Source organism: Nerophis lumbriciformis, linkage group LG30 (genome assembly GCF_033978685.3).
Source record: "Nerophis lumbriciformis linkage group LG30, RoL_Nlum_v2.1, whole genome shotgun sequence".
Taxonomy (NCBI): Eukaryota; Metazoa; Chordata; class Actinopteri; order Syngnathiformes; family Syngnathidae; genus Nerophis; species Nerophis lumbriciformis.
Window position 1 is genome coordinate 7,597,587 of NC_084577.2, and position 26,107 is coordinate 7,623,693.

General features: G+C 41.1%; 1 protein-coding gene across 5 annotated transcripts in view; it reads right to left on the bottom strand.

Moving 5' to 3' along the window:
- Positions 1-26,107, bottom strand: part of LOC133572619 (unconventional myosin-Ic-like) — a 153,438-nt gene that overhangs the window by 45,580 nt on the left and 81,751 nt on the right. For 2 of the 5 annotated variants that reach the window (XM_061925452.2, XM_061925455.2), the window contains 3 exons: positions 13,894-14,049; positions 7,768-7,883; positions 5,195-5,393 (listed from right to left, as the gene is read on the bottom strand). In XM_061925452.2, the coding sequence (XP_061781436.2) occupies positions 5,195-5,393; positions 7,768-7,883; positions 13,894-14,049 (471 nt within the window). Of the gene's footprint in view, positions 1-5,194; positions 5,394-7,767; positions 7,884-13,893; positions 14,050-23,096; positions 23,205-23,845; positions 24,090-24,170; positions 24,371-26,107 lie in introns of those variants that run through there. The other 3 variants (XM_061925454.2, XM_061925456.2, XM_061925453.2) reach the window with 3 other exon arrangements.

A 26,107-nucleotide genomic window follows, 5' to 3' on the forward strand; every position in this document is an offset into this window, starting at 1 on the left:
TGTTACAGAGAGCTAGCTAGTTTGTGCAGCTGCAGTGTTGACCTACTGAGCGGCTGCTCATGATCGCCTGTTTGCTGGTGAAAGATAAGTCTTGATTATAAATCATGCCTCTCACCTGGATAGAAAAAGCTTGTGGACATAAACCGAGAAGTTGGTCATCTGTGACATTCAACATACCCAGAGATGGCGAGAAAGACACAAAAAGACGCTGGTTTGTGGCACCGGCTTTTTTTCTTTAAACCCTCTACAGGGTTTATGATTAATTCTTCTTCTAAACGGACATATTTATTTTGAACATCCCATCAGTCTGCATCCAAGTGAGAGCGGACATTGTACAGTAAGTGATTGTATTATTATGTTTGTTTTCCCTCATGAAGTCTGCCATGATTAGTAGTGTTGTTGTTGTCGAAGGAAAAAGTGACCGGTGTGTAATTAGTGCACTGCCGAATGATTAAAATGAAATAAATAAATATTACATGTTATCATGAATGTGGGGCAGCATGGAATAGGGGTTAGTGTGACAGGCACCGTTTGGAAACAAGATATGTAAATAAATACTTACAAAATCTTTCGTACCAGTATATATCTGCACCTTATAGTCCGATGCGGCCAATATATGTAAACATATTAATTATTTTTTCTAAAATTTGGTAGGTGCCGCTTAAATATTGGTGCACTCTATAGCCCGGAAAACACGGTGTTTACAAGTTAGAAAGCATTAAAAAAAAGAAAACATGTGTGCTTATCTCACATAAGTATTGTGAATCACAGGCAAAATTCCAAAAAAAAGGGCAGTTCTCCTTAAATTCTTTACTGTACATGGTTATATACATATACTTTACATACCGGTACATGGTTAACAGTTGTTGTCGTCATGCAATTTAAAAAAAAAAATTGTATACACTTTTTATAAAGCATATTCTAAATGTTGTTGGCCTCAATTAAGTTGTATCTATGTATTATATGTATAACAGTGCAGTATCTGTCATGTTGTAGCAATGAACAAATATTCTTTTGGCCCGACTTCCGTTTCACACAGCGCTAATACTGGCACTACTCTAGTTTAACCGGGAAAATCTCAAAATGACCACATTTAGGCAGAACAACTTTTTGATGTAATTCAACTTCAACACCTGCCTCATCAATAACACACCTCCACAGCAATTTCGAACGATTTTGATCTTTGCCATCAATAACACAGCTTTGGCTTGAGCGATGTCGAATGACATGGATTTCTAACATCAAAGCGAACTATCGTAGCTGCGAGTATCTAGTTGACCAAGTTTTTGCAGATCAACACATGCCGGTGGTTTTATAAATGGAAGCTCAGTTCTAACGTAAAGGAATTACCCGGAATGGACAAAGTATTTCCACTTGGTTACCGTGTTGTAGCATCTGGGTGACTGCTATAGCTTTGACGCTTGGAAGATCCTCCAGGGTGCCGGTGAGTGCTGTAATCTACAATAGAACAAACTCAAGACTACTATATTGGGTGAAACGAGTGTGAAGGTGACTATGGGTGTTATTTCCTTTTTAGAGGGCTGTAATAAAGTTTAAAACATTTATTTAGAAGGTTGTAAAACCTTTTTTTGCTCCAACTATAAAAACAATTTGATTTATCCATCCATCCATCCATTTTCTACCGCTTATTCCCTTTGGGGCCGCGGGGGGCACTGGAGCCTATCTCAGCTACAATCGGGCGGAAGGCGGGGTACACCCTGGACAAGTCGCCACCTCATCGCAGCTGATTGGAGCTGTGGCCGCAAGGTAGTTGGTGCCTGTCGTGGCGGTAATCCTAGAACCCGTTGGTGGACACCGGCGGTGAGGGATGCCGTCAAGCTGAAGAAGGAGTCCTATAGGGTTCTTTTGGCTCATAGGACTCCTGAGGCAGCGGACAGGTACCGTCCGGCCAAGCGGTGTGCGGCTTCAGCGGTTGCGGAGGCAAAAACTCGGACATGGGAGGAGTTCGGGGAAGCCATGGAAAACGACTTCCGGACAGCTTCGAAGCGATTCTGGACCACCATCCGCCGCCTCAGGAAGGGGAAGCAGTGCACTATCAACACCGTGTATGGTGAGGATGGTGTTCTGCTGACCTCGACTGCGGATGTTGTGGATCGGTGGAGGGAATACTTAAAAGACCTCCTCAATCCCACCAACACGTCTTCCTATGAGGAAGCAGTGCCTGGGGAATCTGTGGTGGGCTCTTCTATTTCTGGGGCTGAGGTTGCTGAGGTAGTTAAAAAGCTCCTCGGTGGCAAGGCCCCGGGGGTGGATGAGATCCGCCCGGAGTTCCTTAAGGCTCTGGATGCTGTGGGGCTGTCTTGGTTGACAAGACTCTGCAGCATCGCGTGGACATCGGGGGCGGTACCGCTGGATTGGCAGACCGGGGTGGTGGTTCCTCTCTTTAAGAAGGGGAACCGGAGGGTGTGTTCTAACTATCGTGGGATCACACTCCTCAGCCTTCCCGGTAAGGTCTATTCAGGTGTACTGGAGAGGAGGCTACGCCGGATAGTCGAACCTCGGATTCAGGAGGAACAGTGTGGTTTTCATCCTGGTCGTGGAACTGTGGACCAGCTCTATACTCTCGGCAGGGTCCTTGAGGGTGCATGGGAGTTTGCCCAACCAGTCTACATGTGCTTTGTGGACTTGGAGAAGGCATTCGACCGTGTCCCTCGGGAAGTCCTGTGGGGAGTGCTCAGAGAGTATGGGGTATCGGACTGTCTGATTTTGGCGGTCCGCTCCCTGTATGATCAGTGCCAGAGCTTGGTCCGCATTGCCGGCAGTAAGTCGGACACGTTTCCAGTGAGGGTTGGACTCCGCCAAGGCTGCCCTTTGTCACCGATTCTGTTCATAACTTTTATGGACAGAATTTCTAGGCGCAGTCAAGGCGTTGAGGGGATCCGGTTTGGTGGCTGCAGGATTAGGTCTCTGCTTTTAGCAGATGATGTGGTCCTGATGGCTTCATCTGGCCAGGATCTTCAGCTCTCGCTGGATCGGTTCGCAGCCGAGTGTGAAGCGACTGGGATGAGAATCAGCACCTCCAAGTCCGAGTCCATGGTTCTCGCCCGGAAAAGGGTGGAATGCCATCTTCGGGTTGGGGAGGAGACCCTGCCCCAAGTGGAGGAGTTCAAGTACCTCGGAGTCTTGTTCACGAGTGAGGGAAGAGTAGATCGTGAGATCGACAGGCGGATTGGTGCGGTGTCTTCAGTAATGCGGACGCTGTATCGATCCGTTGTGGTGAAGAAGGAGCTGAGCCGGAAGGCAAAGCTCTCAATTTACCGGTCGATCTACGTTCCCATCCTCACCTGGATGCTGTGGGGCTGTCTTGGTTGACAAGACTCTGCAGCATCGCGTGGACATCGGGGGCGGTACCTCTGGATTGGCAGACCGGGGTGGTGGTTCCTCTCTTTAAGAAGGGGAACCGGAGGGTGTGTTCTAACTATCGTGGGATCACACTCCTCAGCCTTCCCGGTAAGGTCTATTCAGGTGTACTGGAGAGGAGGCTACGCCGGATAGTCGAACCTCGGATTCAGGAGGAACAGTGTGGTTTTCATCCTGGTCGTGGAACTGTGGACCAGCTCTATACTCTCGGCAGGGTCCTTGAGGGTGCATGGGAGTTTGCCCAACCAGTCTACATGTGCTTTGTGGACTTGGAGAAGGCATTCGACCGTGTCCCTCGGGAAGTCCTGTGGGGAGTGCTCAGAGAGTATGGGGTATCGGACTGTCTGATTTTGGCGGTCCGCTCCCTGTATGATCAGTGCCAGAGCTTGGTCCGCATTGCCGGCAGTAAGTCGGACACGTTTCCAGTGAGGGTTGGACTCCGCCAAGGCTGCCCTTTGTCACCGATTCTGTTCATAACTTTTATGGACAGAATTTCTAGGCGCAGTCAAGGCGTTGAGGGGATCCGGTTTGGTGGCTGCAGGATTAGGTCTCTGCTTTTTGCAGATGATGTGGTCCTGATGGCTTCATCTGGCCAGGATCTTCAGCTCTCGCTGGATCGGTTCGCAGCCGAGTGTGAAGCGACTGGGATGAGAATCAGCACCTCCAAGTCCGAGTCCATGGTTCTCGCCCGGAAAAGGGTGGAATGCCATCTTCGGGTTGGGGAGGAGACCCTGCCCCAAGTGGAGGAGTTCAAGTACCTCGGAGTCTTGTTCACGAGTGAGGGAAGAGTGGATCGTGAGATCGACAGGCGGATCGGTGCGGTGTCTTCAGTAATGCGGACGCTGTATCGATCCGTTGTGGTGAAGAAGGAGCTGAGCCGGAAGGCAAAGCTCTCAATTTACCGGTCGATCTACGTTCCCATCCTCACCTATGGTCATGAGCTTTGGGTTATGACCGAAAGGACAAGATCACGGGTACAAGCGGCCGAAATGAGTTTCCTCCGCCGGGTGGCAGGGCTCTCCCTTAGAGATAGGGTGAGAAGCTCTGTCATCCGGGGGAAGCTCAAAGTAAAGCCGCTGCTCCTCCGCATCGAGAGGAGCCAGATGAGGTGGTTCGGGCATCTGGTCAGGATGCCACCCGACCGCCTCCCTCGGGAGGTGTTTAGGGCACGTCCGACCGGTAGGAGGCCACGGGGAAGACCCAGGACACGTTAGGAAGACTATGTCTCCCGGCTGGCCTGGGAACGCCTCGGGATCCCCCGGGAGGAGCTGGACGAAGTGGCTGGGGAGAGGGAAGTCTGGGCTTCCCTGCTTAGGCTGCTGCCCCCGCGACCCGACCTCGGATAAGCGGAAGAAGATGGATGGATGGATGGATGGTAATCCATATATCACGTTTATGTCTGGCCCTTAATTGACTGCGATAAAAAAGGGAAAACTGGAAAACATTTTTTTTTTAGATTTTTAGCTACTTGAAGAAAGATTTGCGCATGTGCAAAAGATTTGTTATCATTGTGGTCAAGACATACAACAACATTACGGCAGCAGTTATCTTGGATTAAAGTATATTAGATAAAAGTATAAAACATATGAAAACAGTTCATAATCATATAATTCATAAAAAATGTGTACAAATCAAGGAATCCTTATGTCTCTTGCTATGTTGTATTTCGGCAACCGCTTATGCTGAAGTGAATCAGCCAGTCAGAGGGAAGTGGATTCAAACGGGTCCCCCTGTACAGTGCACACGAACACGCACGCATGCATGCACGCACGCACACAATCATTGTGTCACAAACACCTCTCTCATGTCTCACCTCGAGCACAGGGTTGGACTGCAGTAGGCGGTCTTTGATGGTCTGCACCTGATCACTGGCTGGACAGGTAATTGCATAGTACTGCAGGATCTTTTTTGATGCCTCCGTCTTCCCAGCTCCACTCTCTCCAGAAATTAGGATGCACTGGTCCTTTCTCTCTGTCCTCATAGAACGGTATGAGTTGTCTGCCACTGCATAGCTAAAAGATTGGAGGGAGAGACGAGACAATGTAGCATTTAATGTTTACTCTGCAAAATATTTTGAGTAGAAATGGGTATGGAATTCGGTACTTTTATAGGTAGCGACCTAATTCCGATGAATTCACATAATATCAAAGGGTACCATATTTAGACACCTTTGTTGCACATGACGTCACACCCGGTTGCAGACTTGGTACCGGTTCAAGCACTTTGCAGGCAAACAGACCTCTAGGTAATGTTGCAATTTTCCATGCCAACAAAATAAGCAGGCCTGATAAAATGCGCTCAAAAGTAAGGCTCCACTTTTCAAAATGCGCTAGCAGAATGAAAATTTACACTGGATATGCCATATACATGCTACTAATTAGCATTACCAATTTTACATTGCAATTTTAACACCTCTAAATATGGTAATCACCTAAGATGCACATGCTGTATAATCAAACAGCGAGTGTGCAAAAAGTACAAAACTTACAGGTAAACACTTTGTAGGGCTCAATAAAAGACAAGACTGGCACATTTGACTTAATGCCAATAGACTACTTCCTGGCTATGGCAACACACATAAGACAAACTCAAATGAATGCATACTTGCAAATGAGACTCAGAAGTGTAATAAAACAACATATAACTGAACTGCACAGTTATCATTATCAGTTCAGGGTTAAATGGTAAATTAAAAAAATTATGTTATAACTAAAGAAATTCACATTGATTACCACATGAATAGACACTAAAGTACTAAAATATGGTACAGTTGATTACCGGTATCGATTCCCTAGTACCAAAATTGGTAACGCATCATCTCTACATAGAAAGATTACATAATGTCACGGTAAAAACAATCATTGTGTGATATTTTATTTTATTGTGAAAAAACTAAACAAATATTGCATGTGATGCAAATGTCTTGGTGGTCAAATTTTTGCCGTCAAGGGCCAAAATAAAAATGGGCCAATGTGGCACAGGCTAAACGACGATTTTAATCATACAGCAGCACCATGAGTGAGTTTAGCTACACACCACCAACATAAAGCTAGTAAAGATCATCACATTCAAAAGATGGCAGCTAGCTCACCTTGCGGACATGCATTACACTCATTATCAAGGGGTGGATGATAAATACTGGACAGATAATGATCAATTATAAAGAATTATAAACGAACAAGTTTGTTAACATTTAAAAATAGCTGTGATAAAAATATAAAATAGCTCTAATGTACAATGCTGTAGGTGGCTTAGAGTGAACAATTTAAGCGCTTTGTGCTCATGTTGTAAATGGTCTGTCACAAACTTCTCCAGTGTCACTGTAAACAAACAGCGTAGATCGCGTTGGACTTCCTCACAACATTCCGCGAGGAGTGGAAAAAAAAACATTGCGGTTCAACACATCCAACCTTATTAGCCACCTGAAATGCCAGCATCACTACAACATTGTTTTGAAAGCCTACAAAAATGCCTGCTGCTAAAGAAGCACTATATGCACTGACTGGCAAGGACAGTATGTCCATCTGCACAATCACATCGCATGTATCAAAAAGGCAGTAAACTGAATGCATGATCACCATTTAGTCCTTAATGGGGAACAACTGATATATGTTACAGTATCATTTAGCATTGATTTGATCTTACCTGCAATGATCTGTTGTTTCAGCTTGTTCAGACATATCTGACACTTGACTAAATGTGAGAAGATTGGGCCACAGCCACTTCAAGGCTAAGGGTTATTCTGAAGAATTTACTCTCAGGGGTTTAAATCTCTCACCAGTATCATCATTTGCTTACATTTCTTTCCACACCTTCCCGCCCCACTACTTGACAAATTACATTTTTTTTATCCCCTTCCACTCGGGGGTAGCAAACTTTTGGCCTTGCACTTAAGCGATGTAGTAAAAAAAACACATGAGAAAGAGAGCTTGCTAGTGAGAGAATATTTGGTTATGTTGCCGCAAGTCTCCATTAAGAAAATGTCTGTTTAATCGCTGACCTAATGGGCCACGAGAGAAGTTCCCTGAGCATTCCTGTGGCAACCTTTCAAATAAACACCACCTTGTGGCATGACATCTTCCAAACTTTAAGGAGACACTGAGTGTGTCAAATAGTGAGCAACAGGCAGGCAGTCTGGACACAGCTTGACAAAATTTACAAGTTGGGTTCAAAAGTTATGTCATCGTTGAGGGAAAAGCTGCATAATTCTTCAACAGACCTATTTTAGAAAGTAGTGGAAAACCACAGTTATACTGAAGCACTGTTCAGTGTGAATGATGCCATCATGTAAAGCCAATGTGCAAAACTGTATTAAAAAATGGCAGAAATACATTTACATTTATTTTGGAATGCATTACGATTGTTATTTAAAAAATTCATACTTACATGTGTGGTGAGACTTCGTAGAAGTTGACCCCACGGTACCGCTCCATATGGTTCTTAGTGTAGATCTCCAAATCTTTGTACGGGTTAACAGACACCAGCACTGGGCCAATGTAAGTCTGAATTTAAAAAAAAAAAAAAAAGATACAGTCACCTTTCAATGTGCGATGTTTTCGGGGTTATTAATCTTCACTTCAGAACAAAAAGTAGGCCCTTACTTGTCAAAGAAACTACAATGGAACCCATTTAGATGTCCTTCAGTAAGCAAAAATTGCTTATTGATTGCTTGCACAGCAGAGACTGAGGAGATAATAATGGATTTTGACCAAGGCTAATTTTCCTCCATTTGTGCAAAAGTGAAAAAAAAAAAATATATATATATATATATATATATTTGCGTTAATTGCAAGCAAAAAAAATAGTGCCGTTGAAAGGAAATTAGCTTTAAGTCATTACTATCGTGTCAACTTTGACAACTCTAATTTTGACATAACCATAAATTGGCTTTTGCAAAAGTGATGATGATGTCAACAATACTAGTATACATGAGGACATAAACAGCAAACCTTTTTTTGACCACTTCTAAAAAATGTTTTAAACAAAATTGTCAACCATGTATGTTGACCATGATCACAGACTGCACAATACAGACATGTCCACATCTTTAGAGCTTCAAAAGTGATGCGCACTGCACATATCGACACAGTTAAATGCACCATCATGTGAATACTTGTGCCGGTGGAGGCCTCAATAGTTGGGTATTGTGCCTTTGTTTTGTTTTAAGCGAGCGTTTACACAACCAGGTAAAAACATTTTTTCACATGTTAACTACAATGTTCTCAAAATGGTCCCTGTTCCCATGCACCTCCAAAAACAACTAGAAATGTACTGTATGGATCCAGGTTAGACTGAGGACTTAATGCCTGTAATGTCAGTGTTACAAACATAGCTGGAGGTGAGTCAGGTTATATACATAACATGACCACAGCAGATATACACTGTATATGATACTTCCATATGTCTGACACAGATATTAATCTGTATCAGATATTAATAAAGTATTTCTGATTTCTGATATCGGTCCTTGATCAGTCATTGGTTGCGCCACAGTTTCTCTTTCACCTATTGTCTGAGACTGACAAAATTGGGGTGGGGGAAAGAGTATACAGTACTTGGCATAACTCACATGTCCTCTGCTTATTCCTACTCCTTTTTTGGATATTTGGATTGTGCAAATGTAAACATTTGATGAGACATGTGACTGAAAACAATTAAACTACGACCTACATTCTGTACAACAGATACGGGCATCTAGATCAACAATATTATTTGCCCATGTGGCTGGACAGGACAGGTTCAAGAAAAGTAAAAAAAAAAAAAAAACTATTAATACTGTGATCAAGAAATAATTGGGCAAAACATCCGATTTTCTCTCCTGTCAATGGCCCCTAGAATATACCAAGAACATTTTATTGGGTAGAATTATGTCCAATTGAATTGTTAAGGGGGAACTGCACCTTTTTTTATATTCTGTCTATCATTCACAATCTATATGTAGGACAAAAACACATACGTTTTTCTTTTTTTATGCATTCTTACTCATAAATAAATGCGAGCTTACAATTAACCCAATGGGAGTCGCTATATTCTGCCTATAAAGCGTATTAAAAAAACATCCAAATACTTTCAGCTATGTTTTATATAGACACTGTAAGTAAGTGTGGCTGATATATGGATTTTTCTTAGCTAACGGCCATAATTCAACAAATAGTTATCCACAGACACTGAAAGGGTGTGTTGTCTGTGTTATGGTGCCATATTTTGGACGGGTCTGCCCGTTGCAGGTGCTGCGAGGTGAATTTCTACAGTATTTCCTATACGTATGGAGTCTTCATTCATCATTTCAAGCCACCTTTCTAAGTTTTACAAAACTATTCATACTTGCTAAACCGTCCCATGTGTAATGTGTCTGTAGGAGTGTTTTCATGCATATTTGTACATGCTATCGTAATGTAATCAAGCTTGCGTCATTAGCATTAGCAAATGCTAACACGTGGACTTATTGATTCTGTTTAGCTGATTGGAGAGCTATATAATTAAACTTTTTTGTGAAAGTTGCCTATCGTTCACAATCATTATGAGAAACAAGAAGATATATTTTATTTTTGTTGTTGTTGCTTTCTAACATACAAAAATCGGCTTGTTCTAGGTGGCTTGCAGTACAGCTAATGGGAGCGATCCCTTCTACCTCTGCATTGAAAAACTGTCAAAAATACTTAATTTTGGTTCCGTAACCCATATAATAACCAAGCTGTATCGGCATTGATATTATAAGAGCAAACACTAAGGTACTCTTATTCTAGCGTAGTAACACATCGCCATGCTATGGTATTAGCCGTAAAAGCTAACTACGACAAGAGATAAGCTAGCTTCTACATCAGCACAAAACGCGTTTTTGTACACCCTTCCCTACGGGTACTCCGGCTTCCTCCCACCTCCAAAGACATGCACCTGGGGATAGGTTGATTGGCAACACTAAAATTGGCCCTAGTGTGTGAATGTGAGTGTGAATGTTGTCTGTCTATCTGTGTTGGCCCTGCGATGAGGTGGCGACTTGTCCAGGGTGTACCCCTCCTTCCGCCCGAATGCAACTGAGATAGGCTCCAGCACCCCCGCGACCCCGAACGGGACAAGCGGTAGAAAATGGATGGATGGATGGAATTTGTACTGACTGAAAAACATGAACAATTATATTAAAGTATCTGTAAAGTATTAGCCCACATTTCATGTTTTGTTTGTACACAGCTCGCCAGACAGCGTATGTACTGTAGTTGTACTAACACGCATGGCGTGCTGCGTGTATCATGATCGATATTTAAGTGACTCACTTAATGGACAGTTGTCCGTCTGGTCCAGATCGCTGGGGATGTTTCTTGTTGATTTTGGTTAAGCACTCTATTTATGTCGAAATAGCTTGGCTCTAAGTTCTATATTTATAGCATCAAAATCGCTTTCACCTCACTCTCCCAGCTTCCGTCGGCTCCAACGTCTCACTCTTCCTTCGTGCTCGCTTCTACTGTACAAGCAGCAGTATATTTAGCTTCAAAAGTATAAGGTTGTGAATCCTAATTTGTCCAAAAATAGTCGTCTTTGTTGTTTGTTATTAAGTCTGCAATGATTAGAAAACATACTTGTGTTTGATTCCGTAAGGTAGGAACAAACCTTTGTTGCTAGAAGTCAGACATGAGCTGCCATTGAAAAAGAAACCAATGCGTGGAAGAAATCAGTCCTGGAAATGATTAAATGATCAAAATACGATAAGTACTGAACATATTGTTATGAACGTGTCTGTTACTAAATTATATATAGACCTGCAGTGTGTATACAAAACGTTGATGGAGGGTTTTGAAGTTGTTTTAGAGGGCTCTGAAGTCTACAACAGTGACTCCCATTAGCCACATCTTTTGAAGCATTTTTTAATCATCTGTAAAAAGACGTGTGTTCTTATCTCTCATTATGATTGTGAACGATGGGCAAAACTCCCCAAAAAAGTGCAGCTCTCCTTCAAGGTATGTAAATAAACATTTACAAAATATTTCGGTGTAAAATAACTCATTTCACAACATATGTATCTGCAGCATGTGCAGTGCTGCAAATATATGGAATAATGTTTTTTCTTCTAAAATTTTGTGGGTGCGGCTTATATATAAAAAATGGGGGTGAAAAAAGCGTATTATCGGGTCTTTTTCACCATTTCCAATTCTACATTGGCTGTCAAAATGTACCAACTTCTTAGTTTATGTCCACATAATTTTACTATCCAGGTGAGATGCATGAATGTTTACCTAGAATTAACTTTCACAACCTCTAAGGGGGAAAAAGCAGCTCACCAGCTGATGTCAACACAGCAGCATAAGAAAGTTGCATCTCTCTGATCAATGCGCTGCTAAACGTATAGTAGGTCCGTAACGTTAGTGCTTATAGTGACAATATCGCTAATACTAATGTTATCAGGTCACAAAATGTAAATGGAGTATTGTTGCCGCTTTTTGGATGGTTATTTATTGTGTTTCATGGTCGAAATAGACGCAATGACGTCATGGCTCGCATTGGCTCTCTTGTAAGCAGACTTCTATTTACGTTTATTACGAGTTAGAGTCATACCTGCCAACTTTTGAAATCAGAAAAACCTAGTAGCCAGGGTCCAGGGGCCGCAGGCCCCGGTAGGTCCAGGACAAAGTCCTGGTGGGGGGTTCAGGCTTCGCCCCCCGACGCAAAATGATTATTAGCATTCAGACAGGTTAAAATGTTGCTAAAACCATCACTTTTCTATCAGTCACAGTGACTTTTCAAAACAAAAATATTACAGCAAAAATCATATGGGTTGATTGACATGTTTATTCTGTAAGCTAACTTCAATAGTTTGAAATTATTTTGACAGTTAATGCCAGTTATCCTGTCAACCTTTCACAAGACTTCAATTTGTTAATTGAAAGTATAAACACTTTTTACAGTAAACAAATGGTAAAACAGTACTAAACAATTCCATTTAAAAAAAAATTGGTGTCATTATTAACTTTCTGTCCAAGCTTGTATAATCTACTGCCTTGTTCAATTGTAAAAAATATTCTGTGCCTAAAATTCACATTTCTATCACAATTATCATACTGTAAACATGGTAAGCTAACTTCATTAAAATTAATAGGCCTGTCAATAGCATGGAATTACAATTCAAATGTAGTTTTTTTGTAAGCCTTTCAAAAGAATTCAAAATATGAAAAATTAATGAAAATTAATTTAAGCCATCAGACACTTGAAAAGTGGCACATCACATCTCTAATGTAATCATTTTAACTTTTCAACAGAAATAGCACTGCAAAAATATTAAGGACATACTTCTGTATTTTGGTAGTTATGCTGTCAACATTTAACAAGATTTCTTCAACTTGGACTTGAAAGCATAAATAGTATAAACACTTTTAACAGTATAACAGTACTAAACAATTCCAATAGATAACATTGGTGTCATTACCTTTTTGTGGCTAAAATCCAAATTTATTCTAGTCCATGCTCAATTATTGCCTCCATAAATAAAACTTCGGCATTTATCACATCCAAAGAATCTGTTTGGGCGACGAAAAACGTTGAAAGTTTTCCACTTGTATCGCTAGCAACGGCATTAGACTTGTGTTTTTTTGTCCCAACGTGGTCTTTTACATTGCTAATTCCTCCGTGTCCGATCGAAAAATCTTGTCTGCACAAGGTGCAATTCGCGTAGTTTTCACCCTTTTTGGAACGGATAATTATTCCCGGATAGGCTTTTGAATATTCTTCACGGAATGACTGCAGTTTTCTTTTCGGTTTAAGACTCGTTTGCGATTTTTCTCCGGCTGATTCCATGATCGTTCGCTCGTTTGGAAACAATGGCCTCGTGCTTGGCAGCAGTGCTATAAATAGCCTCGCGCATGGCATTCGGAATGGCTCGATAGGAAATTACGGGAAGCAGTGTCGATTGTCATTGTTGTTACGCGATTTCGTGAATAAAACTTAAAAAAAAAAAAATATATTTAATTAATGAAAAACCGTATTTTTTATCACTGCAACCGTAACCCGGAATAGGTTGATGAAAACCGTACTAATTACGGGAAAACCGGAGTAGTTGGCAGGTATGTAGAGTGTATTAAAAACAAGCATATGTGTTCTTGTCTCTCATAATGATTGTGAATTACAAGCAAAATCTCAAAAAAAGTGCAGTTCCCCTTTAAACCAACATAGGTGACTGGAGAATATACATTTTATTGACCAATTCAAACTCGACCCAAAAGATTGACTGCTGTTATGAAATAATAGTATGATAATGAGTTCCTGAAAGATCAATTGGCACCCAAGAACAGCTGTTTGGTAACGTCACGGACAAAACTGTACCTTAACAGTGTGAAGTTGGTGGATTCACTTGGATATTTTATGTTTTTTTCCTATTTAGTACACTGAACTAAGTATTGTGCAGGTATTTCTTTTTTACAAACACCAAGTAAAGGTAATATCTGTAAAGCTATTCGATTGATTGTTGTTCTGCAGTTTGACTTTGTCATTAAACACAAAAATGCTCATTTAACCGTATCAACTTACATAGATGAGGTTCTCTTTGAAGCGTTTGCGAAGGTTCTCAATGAAAGCGGCTTCGCTTGTGTAGTTTTCCAGCAGGACAAAGTCCTGCACACCCACTCGATCTCTTGCTGTCAGGGCCGACTCCATCATAGCCCGCACCCCGTCAGTACCCACCACCTAGAGGACGATAGGGAGGGAATCGACAGGGTGAGGAATTGTATTTAATAACCGATGCTGTGCAACACGTCATCAGTTAATCTGCGCTTGTTTTATGAGAGCAGATAAACAATTGCAGACACAATTGATGTCAAACACACAATCAATCCAAATTACATTATAGAAAAAGAATGAGAACTTCTGAAGAACTTTAAATTTAAACCATAAATCAACAAAGCTTAAAAGGCAAGTGGCTGAAATCAGAGGACAGAGCATCTATCAATTTAAACACATTTTACAGGAATCCAAGAATATTCAAGACTTCAAAGACTTCTTATAAGTCCTGCATTGAGCTCACTTCTTCCAATGTTTTGTTAACAACTAAAGTGATTTAAAGAACGGATGGAAGCCATAGCCAAAACAATGTTATCCTGTCGTGCTCAAGAAACTCGGCTTAGTTGTAAACAACTACAAATACACAGTAAAAACAAACGTAGAAAAAAAACGTAAAATTAAAATCCATCACTCACATGCTTAAGCTCATCAAAGCGTCTATCCGACAGTCTATATTTCAAAAGGGAATCTTGAGTTTTATACAAAAGTTTGCGAATGCTGTCCACATCCATGTTTAGCACGTAACAGCAGTACTAGCGTTGGACCAGGTTTAGGACTGGAGGAATAACTCAGTGACAGCCTATAGAAGAACATGGCTTGTCAACACATACGCACGCACACACACAAAAACATTAGAGTACAGCAGGTGTTGTTGTGCTAAGTGGAAAAGTAGTCACTGTCCCTAAGGAGAGTCTACAGACAAGAAAGCAGAGGAACAGAAGGCTATACAAATGAGAAAACTTATTAATTAGTACTGCAGGGTGAAATTAGGGGTACAAAAAACAAGTATTGTACAGAACAGTAGAAGAAGGTACAGAGAGGGAAATTGTGAAGAGGAATACCAACCAACTCCACTGGATTACAACTACACTTATACTGAAATTTCATGCAAAAGCACGTTCAACACATGACAGAACCCATTCAATCACATAGTCACTTGTTTTGCACATCATGATCTATCTGGACAATGCTTGATCCTGTCTTTCAAAGGAGAGCTGTTTGTATGTAGCGGCAGTAATATGCTATATGCACAACAGTATTGGGCGCTAAAGTCAAAACTACAAAATGCAAAATCGGGTATGGATGAGGGATTTGGAGTTAGACCAACCCCTGTTGAATCAAAAAATAAGTGATGTTAAATGTTTGTCCTGATATTTTTGTCCACATAAGTGTGACACGTGTTGGCCATAACCCTCTCCAAGTCATGATAATGTTGTTGCAGCTGGAATCTGGAGTTTGTAGCTCATTTATTTTACTAACGGTTTCATGTAGAGAGGTTTTCTTCAGCTTGTCACAATGTTGACTACAAAATCTGTACATGATGCCATACTCGCACACAATTGCATCAATAACTAAAGTCGTTACCAACACAATAATATACTTAGATGAACTCTTTGTATAAGTCTAATTCTCTTGTCCAAAATATACATTTGTTTTAAGCTATGAGCTGTGTAGTGTTACAATTATTATTTCTAAATGTATGTACAGTGAATGTAATTTTTCGTTTATTAGCACAGCAAACATTAGGGCTGTTCTGGTGGGGATTTTTCGTGGTTCAAACTCAAAAACATTTACAGTGGGAAAAAATACAGAAATATTTACAAAGCACAGAAGAACTGCAAATAAAACTCATAAAAAATACAAGCAGTACGTCAATTTCGCTATGCCAATTCCCAACTCCGCCCAGACTCAGCGGAGAAATTATCCTTTAAATCTCCTTGTAGCCGCTCCATCAGGCATACCAATAACATAGTAAACGGGTACCATGATAACACTGTACATTAATGGCCTGATCTACTAATGTTTTGCGTGTATTAAAACAAGTGTAAACTTGATAGCACACACAAAGCTGATCTACTAACCAAGTGCGCAGAGGATTGCAGCAATCCATTGAGCGTGTCTGTCTTTATGAATTTGTAGAATACATACTGATCATCAGAAAGCCCACAATACTAGGAGGAAAAAATATATATATTATTTAGCACACTCTAAATATTATTTAGCACACACAGTGTGATCTATTAAGGCTGAAACTGTTCTGTGGTTACTGTTTTGCATATGTTAAGAAAGGACACTCTAAACTGGCAGTTGCGCAGAAATAGCTGTGAGAAAAGAGGTGATCGCATTGCAGCTGCATCCTACATATGCTTGCCAACATATAAAGACTGGCAAAATAAAAAAAAATACTTGACATAGCTCTTCAGAAATATAATTGAGTAATTGGGCTTATGGAAACAAATTCAATTGATGTGTTTGGTGTCTGCTGGCGTTTTTTTAATGTTGTTTATTTTTTCCTATAAAAGAGATATTATTAACATATACAGTATCCTATATGAAAATAACTTCTTACAATAGGCATTTTCTTGCGTCAGAATCATTCCGGGGCATGCTCGCAGTAGTGCAAGCATCTTCCGCTGTGAGATTGGATTCCATTGTAGATGGCTTCACTGCAGAACTGCATTTAAAATGGCCATATAAGTGGTACATAATAGTCTGCTGTAGGGCTGAGCGATATATCGAATATACTCGATACATCGCGGGTTTGTCTCTGTGCGACAGGCCCGTAACCAATCTGGCGCCCTAGGCACGATTTTAGGTGGCGCCCCCCCACATCGGCAGTGAAGTGTATATACTCACAAGAAACCGAATAGCTTTGTCTTTGACCTTTTTTTTTTACTTACAACTATACCTAATATATAAAGGGGTGGAAAAGTGACTATTACCTGCAGGGTAGTGATGGGTTGATGAGGCGTCATGAAGCGTTTCGACACATTGCAAAACTGTATTGATACTGTGTCGATACTGTGTCACTAAATACTGACATCTGCTGTACATTAAAAATCCCTACAGGTAACCTATGGACCGACTCAACTGACACTGATTTTATGACCTAGTATATACAATAATATAAACCAAGTCATTGTATTTCATTTAGGATTATTTCATATCTTCATTGAGTTAATCAATGAATCAATCAAGTTAATCATCAGAGTATATACATTGAATTATTTACATTATTTACAATCCGGGGTGTGGGATATAGAGAGGGGGGGGTTAAGTTTGGTTGTTATCAACACTTCAGTCGTCTCTTCTTAGTTATTATTTCTCCGGCTGTAGAAAAGACCCGCTCACAGGGCACAGAGGAGGCGTCAGTGCGACACAGTACGCGTATCGGTCACGTGACCAAAACAGCTCATGATCGGTCACGTGACTTTCTAAAGGCGGTACGCGCACCGACACAGGGTTTCGCAGCTCGACGCATGCGCCGATGCATCGGTGTTGCCGGACCCATCACTACTGCAGGGCAAACATTAGCTAACCAGAAGGCAATAACAATGTAAACAAAAAACACCTGCTTAAAAGATCTAATATAAATGTCCCTGAGGAATGTAGGTGGGAGTACATTACCTAACGTTACATTATTATTTTCCATAACAATTTAGCCCCCTCCACAATATTAACCCGACGTTAAAACAGAACTAGCTATTTATTGATTAGCAATTGCCGAATCATGTAACATTAGCTTAATGCTAAAAAGCCAGGTTACTATCACATTCTGTAACAGACAAATAATTTCATGTAGGCTAACGTTACCTACCTGCTACCTCTGTCTTTTCTCGTTTCTCCTCCTCTTCTTTTCTCTTCCCTGGGCACCTGACAGTTTTGGCCGTTTTGACATCTTGTGTTGATTTTTTTGATGTGGTGACGTCCAAAAAGAGTCATGATACGGGAAGGGAGGGGGCGCACCGTGCTTGGGTGTAACAAATAATAATATTTCTATTAAATAGGCTTTACTTTGCATTTTAATTAACGTGGGATTATTTTTTGTATTTAGAAATAATACTACCAACTTTTTTTTTTTTTTTTTCCTCCAACATTTGTGGCACTGGCGTGGCGCCCCCTGATGGACGGCGCCCTTAGCATTTGCCTATACGGCCTATGCCAAGGGCCGGCCCTGCTGTGCGATATAGAAAATGACTATATCGTGATATTCGAGTATACGTTCTCACACAGTTGCTTTTAGCTGCGGGCATTACACTACAGGCATTTCTCACTCTTTCTTGTCTCTGCTTCTCACAGAGCGGTAAAACAAGCGCACCTTCTTACATACGTCACATACTGTCACGCGTGCAACGTCACACGCCCTCGCGGAGCAGAGAAGTAGCTGTGGTGCTCGCGGTGCGGTGCGAGTGGTAATACGAAAGAGAGAAGGTGCGAATTTGGTAACAAATGAAGGAAGAATAATTAATTCCCAAGAAAAACAGCACAGGGTCCATCGTCTGGCGGTGGTTTGGCTTCAAGTGGGAATACAGTATATTGAACAATTATGCGGCAAAAGCGTTGCTACAAAAAGTAGCAGCACTGCTAATTTGTAGCATCATTTGAAAAGTCACCCGCTCGAGAATGAAGAGTGCTTGAAACTCCACATGTCAACATCTCCGGCCGGTGCCTCACCAACAAAATGCCGAAGCAACTATTTCCAGATCAACACCGTATGAAAAAAATAATCAACAACAGAAGGAGATAACGTCCGTAGTAACCTACCACATAGCGAAGGACATACACTATTTGATTTCCTATTATGCAGCTCATTTTTATTTGACAGTTATTGAAATATCTTGTGTGACATCATGCACAAAAGTACACTTTATTTCTTTTAAACTATTGTAGTGGCGTTCTGTACAAAAAGTGCACTTTAATTTAGTGTTGTTTTGATATGTCATCTTAGTGACATCATGCACAAAAGTGCACTAATAGCTTGTCTCTGACAATCTTGCACTTTCTGTTTTGGAAATTACCTGAATGTTTGTGCCGCTACTTAATAACTGTTTAATTAATACTGTTTTACTAAATTGACTTAGTTGTGGTTTCCCTCTCTGCATGAAAGTTTAAAATGAGCATATATTAATGCAGTATGAACAAGAATGTTTTATTGTAGACACATAGAATCATCATACTGCTGTGATTATATGCATCAAGTGTTAATTTAAGGCTAAGGCAAAATATCGAGATATATATCGTGTATCGTGACATGGCCTGAAAATATCGAGATATAAATAAAAGGCCATATCGCCAGGCCCTAGTCTGCCGCATGTTTCAAAACATAACACCACAGGTAGGAGCTTAATAACATGAATGTGCAGTAAATAAGTGTTTCCATGGTGAAAGCCGCGTAGTACACGCAAAAACCTACGGTAATTTAAATAAAGCGGTCTGCAACAGTTATCAATTGTACACACAGTAGCAGATCACACGCAACACGCCCACTAAAAGTGCACACAATTTTATAGCTTGCACGCTGTATAGCACGTTTTGATTGATTGATTGAAACTTTTATTAGTAGATTGCACAGTTCAGTACATATTCCGTACAATTGACCACTAAATGGTAAGACCCGAATAACTTTTTCAACTTGTTTAAGTCGGGGTCCACGTAAATCAATTCATGGTACGTGGTTATTGGGATCTTAGTAGATCAGGGACAAAAATAATTAACCTCTATAAACACAATACATTGAATACAAAGAGAATAGCCATCCTATGGCACTGCAATATATATATATATATAAATCCATATAAAAACAAACAGGGACAACTAAATGTACAAAGGATAGTTACCGTACTGTTCATGTCATGTCAAGCTAACTCCCACCAGACCTACATGACCAGCCTTAGCATAACAGATGATATGAGCCAGACCACATGCAGCAAGGCACAAGACCACAAATACGGCATTATGAATTATGGGAAGATGAGGTCATTATTTACTACAAGGATCCCAAGAGCAATTCATTACTCATTCACTTCTCTACTCCTGCTCCATGCATCATTCAAATACCCTCTTGTTTAACTCAACCGCTTCCCTCTCTATTACTTCATTGTTTCAAATGCCACTTCCAGTGTTTGGCTTTCCTGTCCAAAATGTATCACCCCATCCACCCGTTTGCACAAGACACAAACACACAAAATCTCGGGAACACACCAAGTATGAGCCTTCCTGGTTCCTACATGTCGTCATGCTTTCCGAATCCCGTGTAGCAAGCAAACAGCTACAACCAAGTTAGCAGACCCAGAGAGTATTACTTTTACATTTACATTTTTCAGAGGAAAACATAGATGTTTAGATTGATGGTGTGCTTCATAACTCACACACATGTATATACTTACTGATGTAATGCTGAAAAACCTGAGCATGAATGTGACATCATCATGTAATTTGTGGTATGGCGTGGGTTCTCTCCGGGTACTACGGCTTCCTCCCACCTCCAAACCCGCCTTCGCCCGAATGCAGCTGAGATAGGCTCCAGCACCCCCCGCGACCCCGAAAGGGACAACCGGTAGAAAATGGATGGATGGATGGATGGCATGGTATGTAGGCTAATAAAAAGGCTAAAGGGCGCTGTTTCTTTCATGCCAACGCAGGCTGTGAAAGCTCCAGATTTGCTATGTAGCGGAGCCTGTTTTTTAAATGTTAATATCGATGACAATCATCATCACTAAAATTTGATTATTGTTGAGCCCTAACTTGTAAAAATACCAAGCATCAACAGACACCCTTATTTCGAATATAAAATACTTCAAAGATGTTTACATAATTAAGTAGAACCTTTGAGATGAAACACAATCTGTTCCAGGACACCAGTCGACCCATGATTTGTTCGTACAAAAAACTATTATTTTCATAGGAAATAAAGAAAACACTGGTCATCTACAGCCAGTAAAGCTGCACATCCAAATTATACAACAGACAGACATTAAATTCCTGGCTCAACGTTAATAATAATACTAATAATGGATTAGATTTTATATCACGCTTTTATATTATTAGATACTCAAAGTGCTCACAGAGAAGTGGGAACCCATCATTCATTCACACCTGGTGGTGGTAAGCTACATTTGTAGCCACAGCTGCCTTGGGGTAGACTGACGGAAGCGAGGCTGCCAGTTTGTGCCTACAACCCCTCCGACCACCACCTATCATTTATTCACCAGTGTGAGTGGCACCGGGGGCAAGGGTGAAATGTCCTGCCCAAGGACACAACGACAGCGATTTGGATGTCAAGAGGCGGGGAGCGAACCTGCAACCCTCAGGTTTCTGGCATGGCCGCTCTACCCACTACGCCATACCGCCCACGTTGCAGGTTCTCTGGCTAACATGGCACTCAAATACTCCATCTACAAGCTACTAAAAGTCAACAATTATAATATGTCCCATACCCAGAATTGAACTCAAACTACTCTCAAAAACGACAGAGGATCCCCATCCCAAGTTTGTCTATGCCCAGATTAGTCCATCCCAATACTCAATGTCATAGTCACCCTGGACTAAAGTACTGGGAGTAATACGGCTTTTGAATTATTCACTTACTTACATTACACCTACACCAATCTGTATTCTTTTTCTCTTCTCACACTCTTTGTGTAACAAAAAAGCTGCAAAATACAAAATTAAAAGCATAACACACTGCTAGTGACCAGTTCATCATTTGATGCATGCCAAACTAAAATCTCCAGAGGTTTCCAGATGCCAAGTGACATTTTGTAACGTCTAAAGTGAACGTTTTTTAACCCTGAGCAACTTAACAGGCACAATTTCCAGATTTCAAATTCCAAACTGTATAACCACAAGGGAATCTAATTCAGAGAGTTTAGAGTGACACCAGATAAGAGATAGAAAACTTGTTTGAAAAAAATTCAATCAATAGCATGCCTGCCAATCCTAGTTGTTTTATAAACATAGCTTTAGTAGATTTTGTTTAATCCAGCAATATATAACAAACAAGCAGTGATGAAATCATTTAGCAAAATATTTGCAACGATAAATAAACTTGTGTAAAATTTGCACAGGTGCACAGCAGCACAAATTGTTGTACTATAGTAGCAACCAAATGACTGAGGAATGCAGTTCTGAAAAAGAAAGTTACTTGAAAGCTATTCTGCCCTTCAACTATTCCTCTAGCTGTCTGGCATCTACTTTTCTCTCATGTCTCACTATTTGAAAAAGAATAGGAAGTTGAGGTGGACAAAACAGACATGAATGCTGCACTTACGGAGAAATGGCAATGTGCCATGGGTTTTGGCAGGACCACGAAAAGACCACAAACAAGGAAGTGTAAAAATGGGTTACGGTGACTTCTTATCATTAAAAAAATGGCTTTTGATGAGAACGCAAACATATTGGTAATATATGCATCAAACTAAGAATAACCCCAATTTGGCAATCTGAAAGCATACACTTAAGACAGTGGAGCCCGCTTAAATTGGTCATGCTTATGTTGACAACCTGTCTTATGTCGACTAAATCATCAAGGCCAGGTACTACCTACTTGTGTGTCTGGCCAAAGCCACAAGAAAAAGTGCAAGCAATGGCTTGCTTTGATTTGTTTAAATTGACAACTACTTATGACAACATCGGTCAGTAGTCCGAGGGGTCGTTAAAGTAAAAGAGGTTACAGTCCACTGCTTAAACCCCTACAATTTCACATTGCCAGTTTCAACCCCTGTTGCACACTTATTGACACTGTAATCATGATTACTATTGCAACAACCTGCAGGCTCAGTTGGGTTTGTTTCCAACACTGAGGCAGGTGGGACAAGCAGGCAGAACCTTCCAACCACAGGATGAATGTTTGGGCCAAAACACAAACGTGCCAACTACTGAAAACCATTGTCATATATGGACAAAACTAGTTTTCCACAAAGCTTCAATGCGGTATGGTCACACTGCCGCATTAGTGTCAGCTACAAGTTTTACAAACAATGCATTATTGATATGAAGACGTGGCTCAAAAACGTTCATTAGGTAGAATAAATTCCCCAAGATGTCCCACAGTACAAAAAACGTTTTTTTGTCTTTGACATATTATATTTACATTTTTACAATCTTACATAAAATATTATTTACAAGATCCTAATACCTTCATTAATTAGAATATAAAAGCTCTATCAACTTACCCGTCCCCAACGATATTCCATGGATGTTCAGCTTCCAAGGTTGATGTGTGATTACATTTGTATTTCAGCTACAAGCCACCTCGGCAATATCGAGGCTGTACAGGGTCATGCGGGAGGAGTGTAAAAGTAGATCATGTAAAGAAGAGCCAAACATAAACTACCTATTTAGTTTACATCAGTAATGACAACTGTGTCAGGAATCTATTAAGGTATTGTATTATCCAGACAAAATCTTCACCTGACATTAAGCTGGCAAAGCAAGTACGAATGATCCTTGGTGAAGAATGTGAGTTGCAGATGAGAGATGTCAGCATAAATGCACACCATTGAGGGGGAAAAAGAAGACAATTAAAGTCACAGTGACTCTCGCTGCAATACTGACAAATCAACACATTTTTTTCATTAGCATACTTTCTTCCTTTCTCACAGTGGCCGCGAGCGCTGGACGATAAGGTCCAAAAGTCATATGCTTTTTTGGTTTGATCGTGATAGTTATATGATGCAACAAACACTTGTTCTACTCAACATTTGTAGCAGTATATACAGTCATGTTATGTCTCATTAGAGGAGCAGTACAGTATATTACAAAAACTCAATATACCCCTCAACCCGAGTGACTGCCAAAAAATGCTGCCTGTCCACACAACACCACCATGTGCCTCACCCTGTGGGTGGACCAAACATGCACATGCACTGTGACAAGGACACGCCTTCTCATACATCCAACAAATGCAAGCTCAAATACTTACAATAAAAAACAACTACCAAGTCCAGATGAAGAAATGCTGAGGCTGGTGAAGATAGTAGACAGGACCATCACACATGTCCTTTAGGTTCCAAAACATGTTGGCGAGGTTGTTACAAAAAATAAAGAAAAAAAGGCAATTGTTACTAATAAAGCTCACATCTGCTTCTTCTAGAAACACGTCATCTTCCATTTAGGGTACAACCATCTTTCTCCACGTTGAAAAGAAAACTGCATACATTCCAATACATGTGAAAATGAACAGCAACACCTTTTAAAAGACTGAACAACATTGTCTGCTCAATAGCTGAGTAGCAGGAAGGTTTTACCAAAGGTCTGTATTTCATGGTCCCTCGCCTGAGTGATTCAGAAGGGGAATGCTCTCCACCAAGCTATCCAGCTATCAGCGTCTGGGTTTCAGCACTGCGTCACGGTTAATATTTAGTTTGTTTTTAGAATCTCTCTCCTTTGCCCTGAGAGCCAGCTGCCATAGCGTCTCTTCTTACTGCTTCCAATACACAGTTCTCTCACCGTCTCACTGCTCACTTATTCCCTCATTTTCCTTTCCCTCCCTCACTCCAGAGGAAATAGTCTCTGTGTTGGGTGACACATAACTCCCCGCCTCCCTTCCCTCACCCTGCTTAGATGCCCCCTACTCCAAGTTACTTTCATCTCCCCTCCAATGTCAGGACAGAAAACTTTCCATAGTTCATGGTCTGTTACTCTGTCCTCTTTAATACACCTTCTCATAAAAAGGCAGCCAACACATCCCAAGACTATCAGTCCAATTTCATTACATGGAGTGCAATTAGTCTGGACTGGTGACACACACACACAGACACACACACACACACACACATACACGCACACACAAACACATACTGGTTATCATTTGGAATGGGGACCAAGTTTGTGATCATCACTTGTGGGGACCACCCTTTCTACAGGTTGTGGAGGCATAAAAAAAATTAGGTAAAATGCCACTGCCCAGTTAGCTCATACACGTCTTTAAATTTCTGGATTGATGAAGTAATGTGCTGATCATTCTTACTGGGGACCCTGGGGAAAAAGACTTAATATGGTTCATGGGGACCGAATTTAGCTACAATCGGGCAGAAGGCAGGGTACACCCTGGACAAGTCGCCACTTCATCGCAGGGCCAACACAGATAGACAGACAACATTCACACTCACATTCACACACTAGGGCCAATTTTAGTGTTGCCAATCAACCTATCCCCAGGTGCATGTCTTTGGAGGTGGGAGGAAGCCGGAGTACCCGGAGGGAACCCACGCAGTCACAGGGAGAACATGCAAACTCCACACAGAAAGATCCCGAGCCTGGGATTGAACCCCAGACTACTCAGCACCTTCGTATTGTGAGGCAGACGCACTAACCCCTCTGTCACCGTGCTGCACTGTAGCTGAGATAGGCTCCAGCGCCCCCGCGACCCCGAAGGGAATAAGCGGTAGAAAATAGATGGATGGATGGATGGGACCGAATTTAAATAATTTTGCATAATTCACACAAATTTGTATGTGGAAGAAATGTGACCAGAGCAGCGAGTGCAATACCAGCTACAGCCCGATGAGGGAGCTGCTGTGCAAATGTCTCACACTCAAACTAACCAGTAAACATGTTTTATGGGCCAAAGCTTAAAAATCACTTAGGCATCTTCAGAATGGATTTGACTATCATTTAAAAAGGTTTACCTTTAGGGGACCTGTTTTTTTGTCCCCATACCGCCAGAGGTCCCCTAAAGGTGACTGTGTAAACAGAGCGATGTCCCCATTAAGCAAGCATTGCCAGAACAGAAACACACACACACACACACACAGCAACTCTCAGAAGATCAAAGGCCTCAACGGTCAAATACATCTGCTTGTTGATACTAATAAGTGATATCCTACAGCCAATGACTGTGTGTTCTGAGAACATATTCAGTTGTCGGACTAAAAAGCACACATAGCTGGGTGCAACATATTGGCCTGACTGTGATCAGTTTGACTTGCAACTACCTACAGCTGTTGTTGGCTGTGTGCCAAGAATTACATAAGCAAAATTAATTTAACTCCAATTAAGCATCAGAAGAACATATTGCAAACAGAAAGTAGACTGTGGACCCAATTAAGTCGACATTCCTTAGGATTGGCTGAGTAATGTTGACATTAGCGATTGTCGACATAACAAAAAATATCTCTTGCATAAACCTTTACTTGCAACTATGGCATGGGCGATAATAAAGGATTTTGTAATATACAGCAGT